This window comes from Myxine glutinosa, chromosome 11 (genome assembly GCF_964187855.1).
Source record: "Myxine glutinosa chromosome 11, kmMyxGlut1.1, whole genome shotgun sequence".
Lineage (NCBI taxonomy): Eukaryota > Metazoa > Chordata > Myxini > Myxiniformes > Myxinidae > Myxine > Myxine glutinosa.
The window spans coordinates 19,564,484-19,584,825 of NC_136271.1; the positions used below are offsets into that span (position 1 = coordinate 19,564,484).

The window sequence follows — 20,342 nt, forward strand, 5'->3', positions numbered from 1 at the left end:
TGTTACGGTTTGTGACCTTTTTCTTCTTCCTTCCCCCACACCCCCCTGTGAGTTAGACCAAGTGGTTTCGTCCATGTGTATAAAGCCTATTATTGCCTGTGGGGCAGGGGAGTGGCCAGGAAGGTGATTCAGAGGAGTGTGTGGCCATTTTGGAGGCGGGCTTGTGGCAGAGTGCTTTTTCGGGGGTTGTGGAGTGTCCAGCTGCAATCTCTCTACCTGAAGGGTGGCGTTTATCGAACTCTTGCTGCCTACTACTGTTGGGCCTGCCTTGGGGCCTACTCGTGGACTTGCCCACTCCTACCCTCTCGTGTTGGGCCTGCACTGGGGCATACCACCGGGCCTGCCCTTGGGCCTACTGTTGGGCCTGCCTTGGGGCCCACTACTGGGCCTGCCCTGGGGCCTACTGTTTGGTTGGCCTTGGGGCCTACTACTGGGCCTGCCCTGGGGCCTACTGTTGGGCCTGCCTTGGGGCCTACTCTTGGACCTGCCTACTCTTGGATCGGCCCACTCTTGGACCGGCCCACTCTTGGACCGGCCCACTCTTGGACCGGCCCACTCTTGGACCGGCCCACTCTTGGACCGGCCTACTCTTGGACCGGCCTACTCTTGGACCGGCCTACTCTTGGACCGACCTACTCTTGGACCGGCCTACTCTTGGACCGGTCTACTCTTGAAGCTGCCTACTCTTGGACTGGCCTATTCGGATTTTTTCCTCTTTTCTCCCTTCTTGGTTTTATGTGTGGGAAGAGATTTTCGTGTAATAATCCATAAATAAAGACAGTGTGATTGAAGGCTTGGCTTGGTGTGCTTCAGGCCGTAACATCACCACCTCACCACCACGAAATTAAAACACCTCACCACCACATAATTCAAAACAGACAAACAAATTGTCTGTTTTTTTAAATGACAACCTTGTTAAAAAAAAAAAAAAGTCAATTACACCACTGTTGATTGTATTTTCATGGTTTACAAACACCGATTGATAAGGAACGGCTGGCTTGGCAAGGGATTAGCGATGTATACAGAGATTTGTAGACATGATGATCAGCAATCAGTGATATATACAGCGATTCAGAGGTATGAAACTCTATCTCACAGAAACCATCATGACCTGTTCAAAGGAAAGGCAGTTTTTTAATTTTTGGCCGAAACAAAATGGCGGAATAAGACCCCTGCATGGTGAATGTGGGCTGACCATGGGTAAGCCTGTTTTTGGTTTTAATATAATAGGCCCGTTAATTATCTTCTAAAGGGGTGTTTAGATTTCTCCAAATACCCAGTTTTCGTTCCTGCACTCCCTCAGAGTTCACTTCGAATGCATGCAAAGTTTCGGGCTGCTAGGTTTCATGGTTTTGGAGATATAGAGTAGACACGTACACTGACACACCGACACACACATATGCTTTTTTATTATCATAGACACACACACACACACACACACACACACACACACACACACACACACACACACATAAAGAGATGAATAAATAAAAGTTGAAGTTGCATTTAACAAATCCTTTACTGCCATAAGTGCAGACTATGCAGATGAGGCCCCATAATAGTGACCATGGACAAAGTCGAAGGTCATGTGTTCCAATAAATAATAATAATGATAATAACAATATTAATAATAATCAAAATAAAAATCTCCACACTTATGGGTCAGTATAAGGAAGGCGCATTACCGTCTGGTAATTTCCCGAGTGACACATAATAATCAATGCAAATGTACCAACTTGGTCTGACATACCCTTACAAAACTCACTCATGTGAATGGCATGTTAGCATCAGAGAGGCCTAGTATGAAAGTGGTCCTAATTAGGACGCCATGCCGATGAGGCCGCACCATGGCAACTGCGGAGAGGAATTTAATTTGTTTCTGCAGAAGCTTAACGAGACTCGTGTCAAAACTACAACACTCATGGGAAAGTCATATATTAGCACCAGCTATACAATGTGCAGGCAAACCAGAGTGATAAATTGATAAAAGTGATACAATCAAGTCATTTGAAAACTACTATTACTACTTTAACGGCTCCAATTATTCCCACATTGTGAGGTCAGCCAGGGAAGGTTTTTGGCCCGTCTTTCCCGAATCCATTGGCAGGTCTGAGGTTCCAATGAAGGCGGCAGGAATATGTAATTTGTTGGGGGTGCTGGCGATAACTCAACTACTTTTTGCGAAAAGACACCAAGGGATTATTAACGTCCAAAAACAACCGGTGCTGGCACATTGGTCGTTCAACTTGACGTTCTCTCAGTGGACGTCAACAGTTCCAGGGTGAGAGTTTATAGTTGGGTCTAGATTCAAACCCACGGTAGACAGCTCAATATGTGAATACCTCTGACATATTCCACCAGCTCCAGTTAAAATATTTAATCAACTTGATCATATAATAAGGTTGTTTATAGTCTACATTGAAAGCAAATTTAATCAACAAATCGATGTCAAATTAATAAATATACCGAATAATAAGCAAGAAATATAAGAATTTAAAAAAATAAATAATTTTAATATTTAAATAATAATATGAATATTTTAAATAAAATACAAAAATATAGTTTTTTTTAAAATAAAATAACGAAAGCGAATTCTACCTGGACAAATGTCTGCAAATAATTTTAATATTTAAATAATATAAATATTTTAAATAAAAAACAAAAAGATAATTTTTTTTTTTTAAATAAAATAACGAAAGCGAATTCTACCTGGGATTTTTTGTACAAATGTACAAAAGTTATTCAATCAAATGTCATGGACACAAATGTCTTTCGTTACTGGTATTTAAGGGATGGATGTCTTCGGCTGTGTGATGACACAAATTGCTCTTCATATAATAATTACAAGGATTCAGTGGATGCATTGACCAAGGTGGGGCTGCAAACATGAACTCTCACAATTTATAAGAATTTAGTGAAACTTGGCAGAGATCCATGCTGTGGTTGACTCTTCACTTATCGATCGTGTTGTTGATCCCACCTGGCATGAAAGTAGCATTGTAATTACTCCAGCAAATTGATGTATGGCTGTAAGATAAAGGGCTGATGGGATAGCCGACAGGTATGCACACTCGTCTAAGTTGAGTCAGCAGTTCCAGCTGTAAGCTGTCTTCAATGTGTTTCGCATGTCGAGCGATTCATCAATGTGTGAGCCTTCCTCCAGATGGATGTTAAACTGAGCGTCCTGTCTACCGGCATTAGATGGTGGACATTAGTTGGTGGACATGGTGTCATTTGTGAAGAGTAGGGAAGCTATTGACAGCACCTTGGCAAAATTAAAATTCCTGCTCTAATCTACAGGGGGCACTGCATCAGCGACACAGTTTCACTCAAAGCAAATGATGCTACCCTCAGCCATGTGCTGCATAATGAAGAAGAAGAAGGCATCCCAGAGGTTGTTGGTTCATCTTCAGCTCAAAGGGAATTTTTATTTTATTTTAAATAGACACTAAGCTACTGGAAACTTAAAAGCTTTATTATGGCTTTAAATATATATATACTAACTATAAAAAATATATATATATAAAAAAATAGACACTAAAACTTAAAAGTCTGAAGAAAATGAATGATTTTGAATTGTAGGGTCAGAAAGAATCTCGGAATGCTCAATTTACAGGGTGAAATCGGTGCCTTGGTCTTTTATAAATAGTAACCCTTTACACTTTGTGGTTGACTGCTCAAGCACACATGGCAATTGGACAATGGCATTAAAATGCTCCCTGCAAAAAGCAATGCCCGTTGATATCCACCGAACCAAATTTTTTAATTTTTTTTTTTTGAATACAAGATCGAGGCTCGTTTAAGAGCAAACATTAATCACAAAAAACATAAACGGACACATAAAACATATAATAAAGGGAGTGGGAGACAAGATGGGGAGAGAAGGGGAAGCACACAAGCACAACAACGGTAGAGAACAGGGACATTGGGAGATCTGTGGGAGGGAGAGGGCGTGGGGGAAGGGGAATGGGAGAAGTATAAAACAAATGGACACTGCTCGAACTTCCAGGAAAGAAGTCGCTATTTCCAAAAGGTGGATCTGGGGTGAATTAACGGGGGTAGAAAAGATCAAGGTTTTGGATGAGGGAAGACAAGAGATGGTGGTGAACAGCTGTTTTAATGATCTGGAGGAAGGAGTGGGATTGAAGAGAGTGAAGGAGTTTCTTTCAGAGGTGGGAAAAAAGAGGAATGAAAGGCAGGAGCACCAGCCCATAGGGAAGAGCAGTACTCCATCAAGCTGCAGATGAAAGCTTTGTATGTGGTGAGGAGCTCAGGTGTGCCAAGGTGACTACGTACAACGAAGAATGTCCAGTCGGCGACTGGCTTTGGAGGCCAGCTTGGAAATGTGGTTTTCCCCAGGAAAGATCATGGCAGATAGTGAGACACAAAAGCTTGAGTGACAGAACTTATTGGAGAGGATTGTTCAGAAAGTAGATGGGAGGGTTGTCCAGATGGTCTTTTCAGAGAGACAAAGTGAGAGTGTGAGATTTGTCAGGATTGAAAGACATGTTCCACTAGTTTGGGTGAGGGGATTTGAGGGGGAGGGGTGAGTTGGGAGTTTTGAAGGGGAGGGGTGGGTTGGGAGTTTTTAAGGGGAGGGGTGGTTTGGGAATTTTGAAGGGGAAGGGTGAGAAGGGAGATTAGAGGCGGAGGGGTGAGGAGAGATATTTGGGAGGGAGGGGTGAGTTGGGAATTTTTAAAGTTTAGAATGATTGAAGAAAATCGAACATTTATTACAGACTGGGTTTCTTGAGATATTCAAATCTGAGATCCATTGGAAAATGTTTTAGGAGGGGTAGAATGAAAGAATTCAGAGAATGAAGTAAGGAAGATCTGTATAACATTGAATTTTTTTTTGTGATGGAAAGATTTAATGAGCAAATTAATTGCAGCCTTTTGAACAGGAAGAAATAGAATTGAGTTATGGTATACAAAAGAGAACAGCATGGCAGGAGGTATTTTAAACATTTTAAAGCAGAACAGTGAACAATCTGAGAAATTCCTGAAATGTAGAAGAATAGATTGGCAAGCCAGGGGAACAGCGCGAAGGAACCAGGAGGTGTAAAAGCAATTTGTTAGTACGGAAGGAGAGACCGCCTTTTTATTTTCTTCGTTAATAATATTACTATTTTTTTGAAGGTTAGATGAAAGCAGATCTGAGAAAGAAGGAGAAAGGTGGAACGGGTACAACAACAAACAACAACAACAACAACAACATGCATTTTAAGGCCATTTTCCCTGCTAGAGCGGGGGTTAGCCTTGCGGTCCCCATAACAATCTTCTCCATTTTGCCCTATTTTATGCATCTCTCCTTGTTAACTCCCTTGCCCGCATTTATTCTTCCACCATCTTCAGCCAAGTCTTTCTCGGTCTTCCCCGTCCTCTACTTCCTTCTACATTCATGTCCATCACTCTTCTCAACCAGTCACTTTCATCCTTCCTCAACACATGACCAAACCATCTCAACCTGTTCCTCTTCACAGCATCAATCACAGGCTCTATTCCCATCATCTTTCGCAATTCATCATTTGTCTTCCTCTCTCTCAACGATACTCCGCACATACATTGAACCATTCACATTTCCGCCCTTTCCAACCTTCGTTGCTGCTCTATGTTCATTACCCATGTCTCGCTCCCATAAATCATAAAACTTCTCACACATGCAGCATACACCTTTCCCTTCAGCTTCAATGACACTCCCCTCCTCATCAGCATGCCACTCAGTTTCCAAAACTTCTTCCATGCACATCTCACTCTAGCAACCGTTGCCGAGTCTGATCCACCTTCTCCATTCAGCATGTCTCCGAGGTAGCAAAATGTTTTCACACCTTCCAGCTTCACGCCGTCTCCAAGATTCAACTCAACATTTCCTCCATTTGCAGCTCCCTCTGTGTACACCTTACATTTGAATGTAGCTGCCACACTGGTTAATGACCCTCTCAGACCACAACATTTTTGATGAACCCACTCAACGCACATTGGACATTGAATGGAGTTCACTCCTACACCCTTCCTGCACACAGCACAGGGCCACTTCCCAGTTCTTTCCACCTCACCACATGCTTTACCACTTGCCATCACCTTCGTCTTTCCGATATTCACCTTCAGACCTTTTGTCTCCATACATTCCTTCCACTTGTTCATCTTTTCCTTCAGTCCATCCATACTTTCCGCAATCAACACCAGATCATCTGCATACAACAACTCCCACGGTAAACCCTCCTTTACGTTCTGAGCCAGCACCTCCATCACAGCTACAAATAGTAGTGGACTTAGTATCGACCCCTGATGCACTCCCACCTTCACCTCAAACTCACCACTGTTCCCATCCTTCGTCCTTACAGCTGTCGCGCTCTTTTGTACATTGCCATCACTACTCTGATCAGCCATTCCTCCACTCTGATCTTCCTCAATGCCCATGTCAATACTTGGCGTGGAACCCTATCGAATGCTTTCTCCAGATCAACAAACCCAAGAAACAAGTTCTTCCTCTTCTCCATGTACTTCTCCTGCAACTGCCTTGCAATGAAAAGCGCGTCTGTCGTTCCTCTTCCTGGCATAAATCCAAACTGCATTTCGTCGATCTCCGCTTTCTTCCTTATCCTCCTCTCCAACACCCTTTCCAATACCTTCATTCCATGCTCCAATAACTTTATCGCTCGGTACGAGCCACACTCCAGAGGGTCACCTTTCCCTTTGTATAGAGGGACGAGGGTACTCAGTTCCCAATCCACTGGAATGCGGCCTTCTTTCACCACCAGATTACAGATCTCTGTCATTCTCTTCACACCCCAACTTCCTGCTGCCTTCAACATATCTCCCACAACTCCCGTCGGCCCTCCCGCTTTTCTACTCTTCATTGCATTTATCGCTTCCTCAACTTCCTTCTCAGTTATCTTCTCTGCCGGTCCTAAAACTGGGTTACCCTCTATGTTGCCATCCCATTCATTCTCTGTATTCAACAGCATTTCCACATATCTTTTCCATCTTCCTTTAATTCCATCTGGGTCCACAACGATTTGTCCCACTTCATCCTTCAAGCAACTCACCCCCATCACATCACACCTCTCTTTCGCTTTCTGCTTTGCAATCCTGAATACTGCTCTCTGACCCTCTTCCGAATCCAAGCGTTCTCCGAACATTGTCCCACATGCCTCCTGCTCCTTTGCTACCTCTTTCTTTGCAGCCTTCCTGGCTGCCTTATTACTTTCATGCTCTGCTGTTCTGCTCCCGTACCCTTCGCCTTCTGCCACTGCTTGAACTTCTTCCTCTTCTCGTCAATCCTCTTTCCAACTTCATCATCCCACGACCATGTTTCCAAGTGCCTCGGTGGTCCTTTTGTCCATCCACATACCTCATCAACGGCTCCCAACAGACTAGCTTTCATTGACATCCAACCACTTTCAAGCTCAACCACATCATCTTCTACCCTACTTAGCCTCTCTTTTAATGCCTCCCTTACTGTCACCTCTTTCAACCTCCACACCTTCATTCTCGGTTGGTACTTCACCCGCCGAGCTCTCCTCGCACCTTTCACCCTTATGTCGCAGACAACCAAGTAGTGCTGTGAAACAGCCTCCTCCCCCGGGATCACCTTTGTGTCCCAGAGGTGCCCCCTATCTCACCTACGCACCATCAGGCAGTCAACGGTTGTCGTCGACCCAACTGACGTGTATGTAACAAGCTTATTATCCTCTTTCTGGAACTGAGTATTACAAATCAACAAATCAGCTCCATCAGCAAACTCCAAAATCCTTTCACCTTCTCCATTTCTCATACCATATCCGTAACCCCCATGAACTCCCTCAAAACCATCCACACTCCTTCCCACATGTCCATTTAGGTCTCCTCCTACCACAACAACTTCCTCATCTTTCACGTTTTCCATCAGCTTCTCTATCGCACACCAGAACTTGTCCTTCTCTTCATCGCTCCAACCAACCTGCGGAGCATATCCCGGGATGACGTTCACCAAGAGCTTTCCAATCATAATTTTCACCATCATCAACCTATCACTCATTCTAGTCACACTCACCACACTGTCTACAAACTCCTCAGAAAACAGAACACCAACACCATTCACGCCCTCCAGGCACCCTTGCCACACAAACTTGTATTTCTGTCCCTTCCTACCCTTCACCATTCTCACACCTCTTCCCTTCCATCTCATCTCTTGCACACAACATATGTCCACTCTACTTCTGACCAATACTTCCACCACTTCTCCTGATCTCCCTGTCATTGTCCCTACATTCAATGTCCCAAACCTCAGAAACCGATCTCCACTTCGGGCTGTACCCTGCCCATATGTAGTTGTAATTGTCATGGTTTTCTTTTTGAGGCAATGTTTTTATGGCCGGATGCCCTTCCTGACGCCAACCCTCTTAGTCGTCTCTTACGACATGCAGGGATATGGTGTACCTATTCTCATCCAGGGTACACACTGGGAAACGTTTAAAACATGGAAATTCTGGGGGGGTGGGGAGGGGGCGGCGTCAGCATCACGGCTGCGGGGGCTCCGTCAGCACCACACCACGTCGGCCCGATCAGCACCACACCACGTCGGCCCGGTCAGCACCACACCACGTCGGCCCGGTCAGCACCACACCACGTCGGCCCGGTCAGCACCACACCACGTCGGCCCGGTCAGCACCACACCACGTCGGCCCGGTCAGCACCACACCACGTCGGCCCGGTCAGCACCACACCACGTCAGCCCGGTCAGCACCACACCATGGCGTCCTGGTCAGCACCACACCACGGCGGCCCGGTCAGCACCACACCATGTCGGCCCAGTCAGCACCACACTATGGTGGCCCGGTCAGCACCACACCACGGTGGGCCGGTCAGCACCACACCACGGTGGGCCGGTCAGCACCACACCACGTCGGCCCGGTCAGCACCATACCACGTCGGCCCGGTCACCACCACACCACGTTTCCCCAGTCAGCACCACACCACGTCGGCCCGGTCAGCACCACACCACGTTTGCCCGGTCAGCACCACACCACGTCAGCCCGGGCGACCCAGAGCCTGGCGCGAAGTCCAAGGACATCAGCACGTCATCCGAAAACAGCTCTGGTTGGTGTGAACCACTCGGTCAATGGCGCGAACCAGGTCCCGACACGCCCTTGCTCGCTTGGCCCCGATGAAGGCCTCGCTGGGTGTTCTCCAAACAGGGGCAAAATCGCCCAAGCCGCGCTGGATTTCGGCAGTGGAAGCCTTGCTCGCTCGGCCCCGATGAAGGCCTCGCTGGGTGTTCTCCAAACAGGGGCAAAATCGCCCAAGCCACGCTGGATTTCGGCAGCGGAAGCCTTGCTCGCTCGGCCCCGATGAAGGCCTCGCTGGGTCTTCTCCAAACAGGGAAGGGGTACAGTGAATTTAAATTGGAAAGGTGAAAGGAATCGGCTGAAGAGGAGGAAGTTATGATGGATTGAAGGGAGGGACGGGAAAACATGTGAACGTGGGAAGAGGAGGGGAGACCATGGGGAGAGAAGATAAGAATTATTACTATTTTTTTCTTTTCCTTTTCTTTTTTAGTATTTAAAACTTTAGACAAAGAGTAAGATGTTCGGGGGAGGTAGAGGGTGAAATGAAATCAAAGAAAAAGCAATACAGTGAAAGAAAGAACTTAAGTTTGCAAAATACTGACGGGGTAAGGGACGCCTCGATGGACCAGGCCCCGCACACAGTTCGAACAAAAAACGACCAATTACACACAAGTTTGCACGAATTACAAACCAAGACTAACTAGAAACACAAAGTAACACATACACAGTAAAATAACCAGTGGAAATTTGACAAAGACACGATTAGGAAAATACTTAACTTTGATGATGTGGAGAGCTCGAGGAAGCTTCCTCGCCGCAAAAATTGATTTTTGATTTTTAATCAATTAATAATGAAAAAAAACAGTAAAGATGACAACGACAACAACAATGACAAATATATAATTATTGAGAATTCTTTGCAAGGAAAACTTAAATTGATGGATTAACGAGTGGTCTGACATGGATTGTCAGCCTTGATTGATTGGATCTTGGAATGGTAAATTGAAGCTGCCACCCTGTTGGAAAATCTTTGAGAGTTTTATGATATACTGTATGTATGTATTTATATATATATATATATGTATTTATATATATATATATATATATATATATATATATATATATATATATATATATATATATATATATATATATATATATATATATATATTTATTTATTTATTTATTTATTTATTTATATTAATGGACAATGAGGCACTGGGCTGTTATTGTTAACGTTTGTCGCACTGAAGATGCCTCGAGGACCACTGCTATATGGTGCCGGCATGAGCCTCATGTCTATTTAGGGCAGGAATTTGTAATTTGTCCAGTGTGCTGATGACAATTGGCTAACCCCCGCTCTAGCAGGGAAAATGGCCTTAAAATGCATGTTGTTGTTGTTTGCTGATGACAATTGCTGATACACTCCGGAGGACACCACGGGATCTTGAATGTGCACTGGCAATACATTCTGTCAGATAGGTCCCCAGCATAATTTCCGATCCTCACGGGTGACACAAAAGTAATATTGGGTATAACCGTTTTCCAGTTTTTAATGTAAGTAACATAGTTCTAAGACATACTTCGTGACCGGTGTAGTGACAATGACTTGATGCCTAAGGCAGAAAAATGTGACTTGGGATATAATTTCTGCAGGTATCAGGGTAATGTGGATATCATTTCTTTGCAAACCACTATCTTCTCCAAACCACTACTTTTCTTCTTCTTATATACTTCAACAAGCGATCAATGGTGTTTCCTTGGCTGGAAACCATTTAATTTATGAAGCTGATCAGTGTCATGATTCAAGACAATCTGGAGTGGAATCAACAGGTTGAGCACATGACTAGCAATGCTTCTAGATGTTTATACACCTTGGTGTAAGCTCAAGAAGAATGGTGTGAAAGTTTGAGATTTAATAGTCATCTACAAGATTAGTGGGGCGGCTTAGCCCAAATATTCAAAAGAATTGTGCATTTTGTGAAACAAGCACCAAATTTGGCACAAATGTACATTAATATGTTGCGAACATTTTCAGATATTGGGCCACTTGAAATTCCGTAATTTTTTTTTTCAAATTTTTTCAAATTTCGTAATTTCAAATTTTTCGGGTGACACCGTCACAATTTCGGTCTTCGAGGCCGGCCGATAGGCAAAGCGTGACCGGAAGGGACGAGGTTCTCCTGACCACGTGGCCCTCGATCTGGGAAGCGAGAGGCGTTCCATTAGTGGACGCGCCCCTCACGCCCGACTTTTGGGCGGCCCCGGCAGGCCGTTTGTTTTGACGTTCCGTGACAGGCCCCGCACCCCCACCTCCGGGCCGACCGGAAGCTTGTGCTGAGTACATCATACCTGAACAACTCAGTGAGGCAGAACACAGCAGTGCACACCAGGGTGACCCCTTCAGTGCATAAACCAATTAACCTGTCCACTGCAGGGCATATAGAAATGAAGTTATTTTCTGCATATAATAATAATATAAGTTCAGTTCTATATAACAATTTCTGTTATCACCACTACCACTACAACTACCACTACTACAAGCTTTGTCTGGAATTTTGTGGACTAACAGACAAACAGACATACAGACAAGCTGGGATCAAAACATTACCTCCTTCCACCATTGAGTGTAGAGGTAAACATCATGGAAATTATATCATGCCCTAGATTTAATTCATGCTTACCCGTGTATTTGCTTCACTGGTTCACAAGGTCTTTTGCATACATGTAATTCAGACTCTCGTCTTCATTGCTGACCACACAATGTTCGCAACATATTAATGTACATTTGTGCCAAATTTGGTGCTTGTATCACAAAATGCACAATTCTTTTGAATATTTGGGCTAAGCCGCCCCACTATATCGGCCGGCCTCGAAGACCGAAATTGTGACGGTGTCACCCGAAAAATTTGAAATTACGAAATTTGAAAAAATTTGAAAAAAAAAATTACGGAATTTCAAGTGGCCCAATATCTGAAAATGTTCGCAACATATTAATGTACATTTGTGCCAAATTTGGTGCTTGTATCACAAAATGCACAACAGGTTTGCTATGCTGCTACACTAGATGTGCATTTGCCCCATCTTAGAATTTGGAGCATCTGTATGGAGGTCAGGTCTCACCATATCCCAAGTTCATGACATCGAGCATGTCCAAAAGAGGGTTTGGCAAAGGATCACCTTTCCAAATCATCTTCCCCATGCTGATCTTTTACATGCTTTCAATATTGCTTCCCTTGCTGATCGTTATATTAAACTCGTCACACAGTTTGCTAAGTCTGTACTCGCCTCCAGTCGTCATCGGTACCTTTTTAATCAAATTCCACAATTGGTATCTCGACGTAGTTTAATCAACTCAAAACAAATCGATATTCCACAAACCCAAACACAATAATACAAACAACCCTCCATTCCATTCCTTGCCCATTTGTTGAATATTTATAGCTGAATTATTTAACCTTTTTTGTTTGTTTATATCATTTTTGTCATTGTCCATTTTTTATCTTGTATATTGATTGTATATTGTCTTTTTATGGTTTTTTTTACACTTTTAATTACCAGTTGTCAACCTTTTTTCGATTTATGTTTTATTGCTAATGTGCTCACTTTGATTTTATTTTTGTAAATTTTCATGATTTTTCAATTAAGTATTAATTTAGTTTTGTTAACCTATTGAATAACAGATTTGTCACAGTTTATATTTTTTGATGTTCATTTATTTTTATGTATTTTTTATCAGTTATATTTTGTAGACCAAACATCTTTATTCTTCAGACTTTTTATTTGGAGTTTGATAATAAAACAAATTATTATAATTATTCTTATAAAACTACATGGAAAAATCTGACCCACTTTCAATGAAAAAAATCCCCCCAAAAAGATTGTTTGTTATTGATCATGTGATTGATGGCCATCCTAGTTTGCTTAATGTTTACGACACTTGTGCGGTAACTTCAACCTGAGAAAAGAGCACGTTTTCGGGCAGAAAAGCATGTTAGCTTTTCTTCTTATTGAGATAAATACAGAAGAGATTGCATGAATTCCCACATGGAATACAACAGTAATTACACTTTATTATGTGTGAACGCAGCTGAATGTAATTTATCAAAAAATTTAATTCGGAATTTTTTCATCGATTCATCCACGACACAATATTTACGACAGACCACAAAGTGTAAAGGTAATAACATGCAGAGATCATCTACATACATGCAACATGTGGCATCACCTTCCTCCTTCCCAAACCTCTCCCTCCCCCCCCCCCCCCCCACCCCACCACACTCCCACATCCCCTTCCCATATTCCTATTCCCATAACTAACTCATCCCCTTCCCATATTCCTATTCCCATAATTAACTCATCCCCTTCCCATATTCCTATTCCCATAATTAACTCATCCCCTTCCCATATTCCTATTCCCATAATTTACTCATCCCCCTCCCATATTCCTATTCCCATAATTAACTCATCCCCTTCCCCATATTCCTATTCCCATAATTAACTCATCTCCTTCCCCATATTCCTTTCCCCTCCAAACCACTTTTCCAATTTCTCCTCAAATTATTTACCCTCACCTTTCTTCCTTAACCTTTCCCTTTCCTTATTTTTGTGATATACTTTCTCCAAATCCACTCCTTCCCTTCACCTATTGTGTGTGTAACAAGCAGAGGGACTTCAACTCAGGAAGAATCCCATGATACCTGAGTCGTATCCATATTGGAATATTTTTAACCAATCATATCAGTTTTTACTTTACTTACATAATTCTCATTTACTTATATACTTGCATATAGTTTTACTTTACTTACATGTAGTTTTACTTTAATTACATGTAGTTTTACTTTAATTACATATAGTTTTTCATAACTTACATATACAGTAGTTTACTTAAATTACATATAGTTTACACTTTCCCAAAAAAAGTATTTTCTTTTTTTTACTTTACTTACTACACTGAAAATCTTCACCAGAATTAACTTCCGGTTAATATGTGCACACCATTAAAAAAAAACTTTAAAAAACAACATCCACAGCCCATTTTATGTATCGGATGAGTCTACGTTTGCAGAGTACCAGCAGAAAGACTTGCTATTTTCAGAAAGGGGTCATGCTAAGGATATTGATAACCTGTGAAAGACCACAATAAAGGTACCATGGGGGTTTGGAAGTCACGTAATTGGTGTCAGGTTCAACACCTTCCAAAGCATACTTCATGATACCTGAGCAGAATGCAATTGAGCCTCATCATACCAAACAGCTCAGATTGAATATGGACGAAGCAACCTGGCACATCTTGCCAAACGAGAACGGACATCTCAGGTAAACCAGCTTTCAGGTTACACATGAAATAAGAGGTTCCCCTAATGACCTTGTGGTTACACAATCATTTGTCTTCCCCTGCTCACCTTTCTGGGTTGCACAGCCTGTATGGTCCACACACACTGAGCACCATTATCATATTGTACTGGAAAGTTGGGGGACACCATGGTGCCGCTTGGCCCGAACCTCGCTGTGCCGCACGTAATTGCTACAACAGGGAAACACACAGAGAAAGCTATGAGGCGGCTTATCGAAAACATGCTCACAATTAAAAACAGACTGTGATGAAGTTAGTGACATGAATGTGATGAAAAGTTCCTGAGTTATAAATTTTTATTGCAAAATAATAATAATAACAAGCATTCTGAGTATTGCGCTGCAATCCATGTCCCCTACCAAAGTTCAAAGTGCCATAACTTTGTCAAAAATGATCGAATATGCAAATTTATGCACGGTTGATGCTGGTTTTCAAACTTGATCTGAGGTATGCTGAGACACATGTGTGTCACGCCTCGCCTCGTTGATAAGCCCGCAAGGTCGCTCCGTGGAGCGGCCTGCACGTATTGCACTGTGTGAATTATATAATTACCAATTCACGGTCTGAGGTACGAGCGATTCAAGAGATATCCATTTTAAAAAATATTTTCGTTTAATTAACGATATCTGCCAAACCACGTGACATATCGCAAATTCCAAAAGGACATTTTAGTAGACTGACATGCTGAACAGATTTGTGAAGTTTCCCCTCGATTGGATCAAAAATGAGGGAGGAGCTCGGTTTTAAAGGTTCATGCTTAAAAACGTCATAACTCTGAAACCATGTGATGCTTGACGTCATGCTCGCTGACTTTTCTGTTCGTCATGGGTATGCGATTCTGCCTGCAAAGTTTGGCCTCGATCTGTTCAGCCGTTGCAGAGAAAAAGGGGTTTTCGTGTTTTCACGAAAAACAATATGGTGGCCGAACCACGTGACTTGTGACGTCATAATTACGATTAAAATATTCTACAGACCGAGTCCCCCCTACGGTGAAAATTTGATCTCAATCGGTCCTATTATTGCAGAGAAAATCTTTTTTAAAGGAAATTAAAACTTAAAATGACACTGAGTTAAGGATCATCAGAATTATCAGAATTCCCCAAAGTTCAAAGTGCCATAACTTTGTCAAAAATGATCGAAACGTCGTGAAGTTCGAACCTGATCTGTAACTTATCATGAGGAAACCATGTACCAAGATTGAAATCATTAGCATTAAGAGTTTAGAAAAAAAAAGTCCGGAAAACTGTTCTTTGCGTGACGGACTGACGGACTGACGGACTGACGGACGGCGTGCAAACCTATAGTCCCCTCCAGTGTACACCGGTAGGGGACTAATAATAGTAATAATACAAACAAAAAAATTGACCACAGTTATATTAAACACCAGCACCACAGACTTTGCAGTGCATGGTGCAGTCTCAGCAGGGAATATTGTCCTATATATTTCTACATTATGGTTTTCATTTCCGAACATGTTAAATAGAAATGGTGGAGAGAAAAAATATGCTGTTGCAAAAAAAAAATAATAATAATTTTTTAATGCTGTTGCGCATTAAAAAAAAAAGTTTTCCTTTAATTGAACCAATAAGGGATGTTTGCAAAATTCTCTTGTAGCAATACGCGGCATGATTACTGAGGATGCCTGTCTATTTGTCTCTGTCTCGGGTCGTCTGAAGAACCACTGCTCTGTGCAGCTCTAATTAGCAGAGAATCTTTTCGCAAGCATTCCTTGAACCACCTGTCTGCAGCATCAGTGCTCAAACAGCAGGACACGGAAAAACATAGTGAGATAAACGATGAGTGTTTATCGCCTGTATGTATGATGCGCACCTTGAAAAAATACTTGCTCCAAGCACAAAATGTGACGTTTTCAACCGAGGTGTGTGTATGAGTTCAAATTAAACCCAACTGAACCGTGCCCTATAAACAATCAATTTACGCTACCTCTTGGACATGTAGCAATGGCTTTTAAAGAGTAATCAAAATTGTTTTTCACTTTCGACTACTCGATAATTGCTTTGTAGTTATGAATGCAGGTGATGGAGAAATATCTGAGAGGTGTGCGGATGAAGAAAGTTGTTGTATTGTGACGCAGACAAACAAAATGTTTGAAGAGAATGATAACTCTGATAACACATTACAAATGGCAGACAGGCGGCCATGTTGGAAGTCAAGCTGTAATGTCGATACGTTGAATGTGTTTGACACAAACTTGGGTTGAATTTTGAAGGATGTGATGTACGAGCATTAGCAGCAGGAAATGGAGTGAGCGGAATGAAGGGGAAACTTGTATAACAGGGTACTAAGTATTTCCCTTGGGTAGTTAATGCAGTGTCAGGATATAGGTTGCGGTGTTGTCGCATCAGATATGGGGAAGAAAAAGTGAGTTTGAGAAAAGAGAAAATGTCATGGCAGGGTGTCGATACCTTGGCAATGCGGTGTGCTGTCACTCCAGGCAGCAAAGACATTGCTCACACGCTGGCAGGAGATGGTACTTGCTCCCTGGAGCACAAAGCCCTTGCTGCACGAGAATCGAACGATGGACCCCAACCTGCCACGCGCAAAATGACAAGGTAACAGCGTGATGCACTACAAAGCAACACGACCCTCACAGCAACACAAATTATATGCAGCAAAAGTGGACCTCAGACTTCAATTACATTCTATGTTCCATACCTTGCAATCGCCATTTCAAAAGACGGAAGTTTGGAATTCCACAGGCGACACATTATTTTGAACAGTTGAATTTGTCATTCATCGCAAACTCGGTGCTCAAAATTATGCTTCAAAGCCAGGTTCAATTAGTAACTATAATCGTGAATTTTCAGCTCCAAGTTATACTTTATCCTGAATATATTGGCAACTGCTGCGATGTTAGACGTCTTGGTGTTTGCAAAATTGGAGCAGAAACCTAGCACAGCCAGACTGATATGTTTCTCATCGCATAGCCACAGGGCCTATGGGTCGAACAATGAAAATAATTGTTAGATAAAGCCACGTACTACCATTGCTTTGGCACACTACTGTCTATGAGATCAGGGCCAAAACTTGGAACTTATTCAGGGTGCCGATGATAACACGCGAACTCTTCGCAAAATGAGTCTTTGCAATGGAAAAAGCACCATAAAAATATTTAAAAAGAAAAGTGAGCAAATTAAGCCGACGATAACACACCAACTCATCGCAAAATGAGTTTTTGCAATGGAAAAAGCACAATAAAAACATTTAAAAAGAAAAGTGAGCAAATTAATTAGCTGACGATAACTCACCAACTCATCGCAAAATGAGTCTTTGCAATGGAAAAAGCACCATAAAAATATTTAAAAAGAAAAGTGAGCAAATTAATTAGCTGACGATAACACACCAACTCTTCGCAAAATGAGTCTTTGCAATGGAAAAATCACCATTAAAATATTTAGAAAGAAAAGTGAGCAAATTAATTAACTGACGATAACACACCAACCCATCGCAAAATGAGTCTTTGCAATGGAAAAAGCACAATGAAAATATTTAAAAAGAAAAGTGAGCAAATTAATTAGCTGACGATAACTCACCAACTCATCGCAAAATGAGTCTTTGCAATGGAAAAAGCACCATAAAAATATTTAAAAAGAAAAGTGAGCAAATTAATTAGCTGACGATAACACACCAACTCTTCGCAAAATGAGTCTTTGCAATGGAAAAATCACCATTAAAATATTTAGAAAGAAAAGTGAGCAAATTAATTAACTGACGATAACACACCAACCCATCGCAAAATGAGTCTTTGCAATGGAAAAAGCACAATGAAAATATTTAAAAAGAAAAGTGAGCAAATTAATTAGCCGACGATAACACACTAACTTTTCCCAAAATGAGTCTTTGCAATGGAAAAAGCACCGTAAAAATATTTAAAAAGAAAAGTGAGCAAATTAATTAAAGGAACAAATTAAAAAGGAATGACTTCATTCATGAGCAAAAGCATTATGCATATTATTTTTCTCATTTTAAATTCGGCATCCATATCTTCAGGTCATGTGCACCCATCTTTGAACCGCTCAGCTTGGGTTGGAATCTAGACCGTGCTGTAACCCGTCACACTGGTGTTTCACGTACAAGGTCATGAGGCGTCAGTTGGCGCAACATCCATTGGACAGGCGCTAACTCAGAGAACCCGTCTGACAGTTATGGTTGTTGGTGGACGTTAAAGCTGTCTTTCACGTATAAAAGACAAGTTATCGGCAGCACCTTGTCCAAACTTCAGGAACCTTTATTCGAACGTCAGGTCTCGCAATCTGAACATTACTTCCTGAAAGACTTGGGCCAAAAACCTCCCCCGGCCGGCCCCACAAGAAGGTGGGAGTAATTGGCACCCTTAAAGAAGTAATAGTGTTAGTTCAGGATCTGCTTCTAATTGCTTAATCAATGTGACATGCCTTCCCACAAGTTTACTGTAATAGTCTCTATTTCTCCATATTTGCTTTCTTTGTTCCTGATGGCTATTTGGATACATCATTGTGCTGGAAGAAAGGTTTGCGTTGGAAATGGTGTGTGCGTGACATAAAAGCACAAATGTATAATCGGTCCTATCAAGTTGTCAACACTTGAGGTGATCTTGCTCATGCCTTCATTTGTTGAGGTGAAGTGGGAGCCTAAATCTGTGCTCAACTCAGCTTTGGCCTTGCTTAAAGTGCATAATTGTTGCAATCTTGGTTAAGTATGATCTGAACGTGTACCCAAGATACCTCCATATCTCAATTGCCCTTTTAAAAACTATCCCCATTGGTGCTGTTCATGGTACCTTACCAAAGTGTTTTTAATGGATTATATCTGTGTACCCTATATCCCAGTGGCTCAACTTTTGGCTGAGCTGTTGTGATCTACAACTTCCAATATTAAGACTAATAAACTATATTATACTAACAGCAATGTTTATTTGACATGCTCCACTTTGGCATATGTCTCAACTCATGGTTCACTGCAATCTGGGCCTTCACACTGCCTTTGCTTACAAAGTTGCATGACTTTTTGTAAATCAGGAAACAGCAGCAGTTGCTGTAGCTGTTAGAATCATCGCGGCTAAAACAATTATCCTTGATATTTCAGAAGAAGTTGAATTTGTTGGAAAGCTGAAGAGCCAATCCTTACATTTGTGTGACTGTGCAGGATCAATCCAAGATCAATCAATCAATGATCAAGGACAAAAACATGCTGACCCGGAAAGTCCGCTGGGCCGTCATTGACAGCTACGCTTCAACTTCGGGGCAGATGTAGACATGACAGAGGCCACGCAACTATGGCAATAACTTAGCAGTGAAGAGATGAAACAATCAGCCTTTTTGGCGAGGACCATCGACACATCCCAAATTGCACGCGCGCAACCTCAGTTGTTCGGTCAGCAGCAATTACTAAAATAGGGATTTTTATATTGATTGCGTGTATAGACCAATCTCACCTTAAGTGTGGTTTTTATAAACATCATCAGTAAGATGTTCCATCATCAGCAAATTGAGAAAATTAAATTGTGTGAGGCATTTCGGTGGAATAATGGTGGTTTCCTTCATCGATTCCTCAGGCAATTGTATTATGCCAGATAACTGTTCAATTTGTCATTCATGTATGTTGATTGCAGCACAGCACAGCATGTTATTTCACCAGTGATCGATGGCAAACACTATTATTTGAATTGGAGTTCAGATTTATTGTTCCACACCCAGCAACGGCAAAATGGAGTGTCCAAACAGTCCAATATTATCCCAAAATAAAAATGATGGCTCCCGGGAAAAGATGGCCATGTGTGACTATCGACTGATATTTATGAAGATCAGTAAAATTGCAAGAACTGCAAAGCAGAGAACGCAAGTAGCGACATGATAAACAACTTGGGATTTTGGCCAAAAAAAAAGACAACGGCTCTGAAAGTCCAATGTATCAACCACAGTGCGGCATCTATGAGT

At 42.1% G+C, this 20,342-nt stretch overlaps 1 protein-coding gene across 1 annotated transcript in view; it reads right to left on the reverse strand.

The window, feature by feature from the left end:
* LOC137436088 (CUB and sushi domain-containing protein 3-like) overlaps positions 1 to 20,342 on the reverse strand; it is a 1,358,203-nt gene that overhangs the window by 799,538 nt on the left and 538,323 nt on the right. Inside the window, exons 9-10 of the mRNA XM_078786463.1 lie at positions 16,833 to 16,957; positions 14,456 to 14,577 (exon numbers count right to left, since the gene is read on the reverse strand). Of these exons, the coding sequence (XP_078642589.1) occupies positions 14,456 to 14,577; positions 16,833 to 16,957 (247 nt within the window). The remainder of the gene's footprint in view (positions 1 to 14,455; positions 14,578 to 16,832; positions 16,958 to 20,342) is intronic.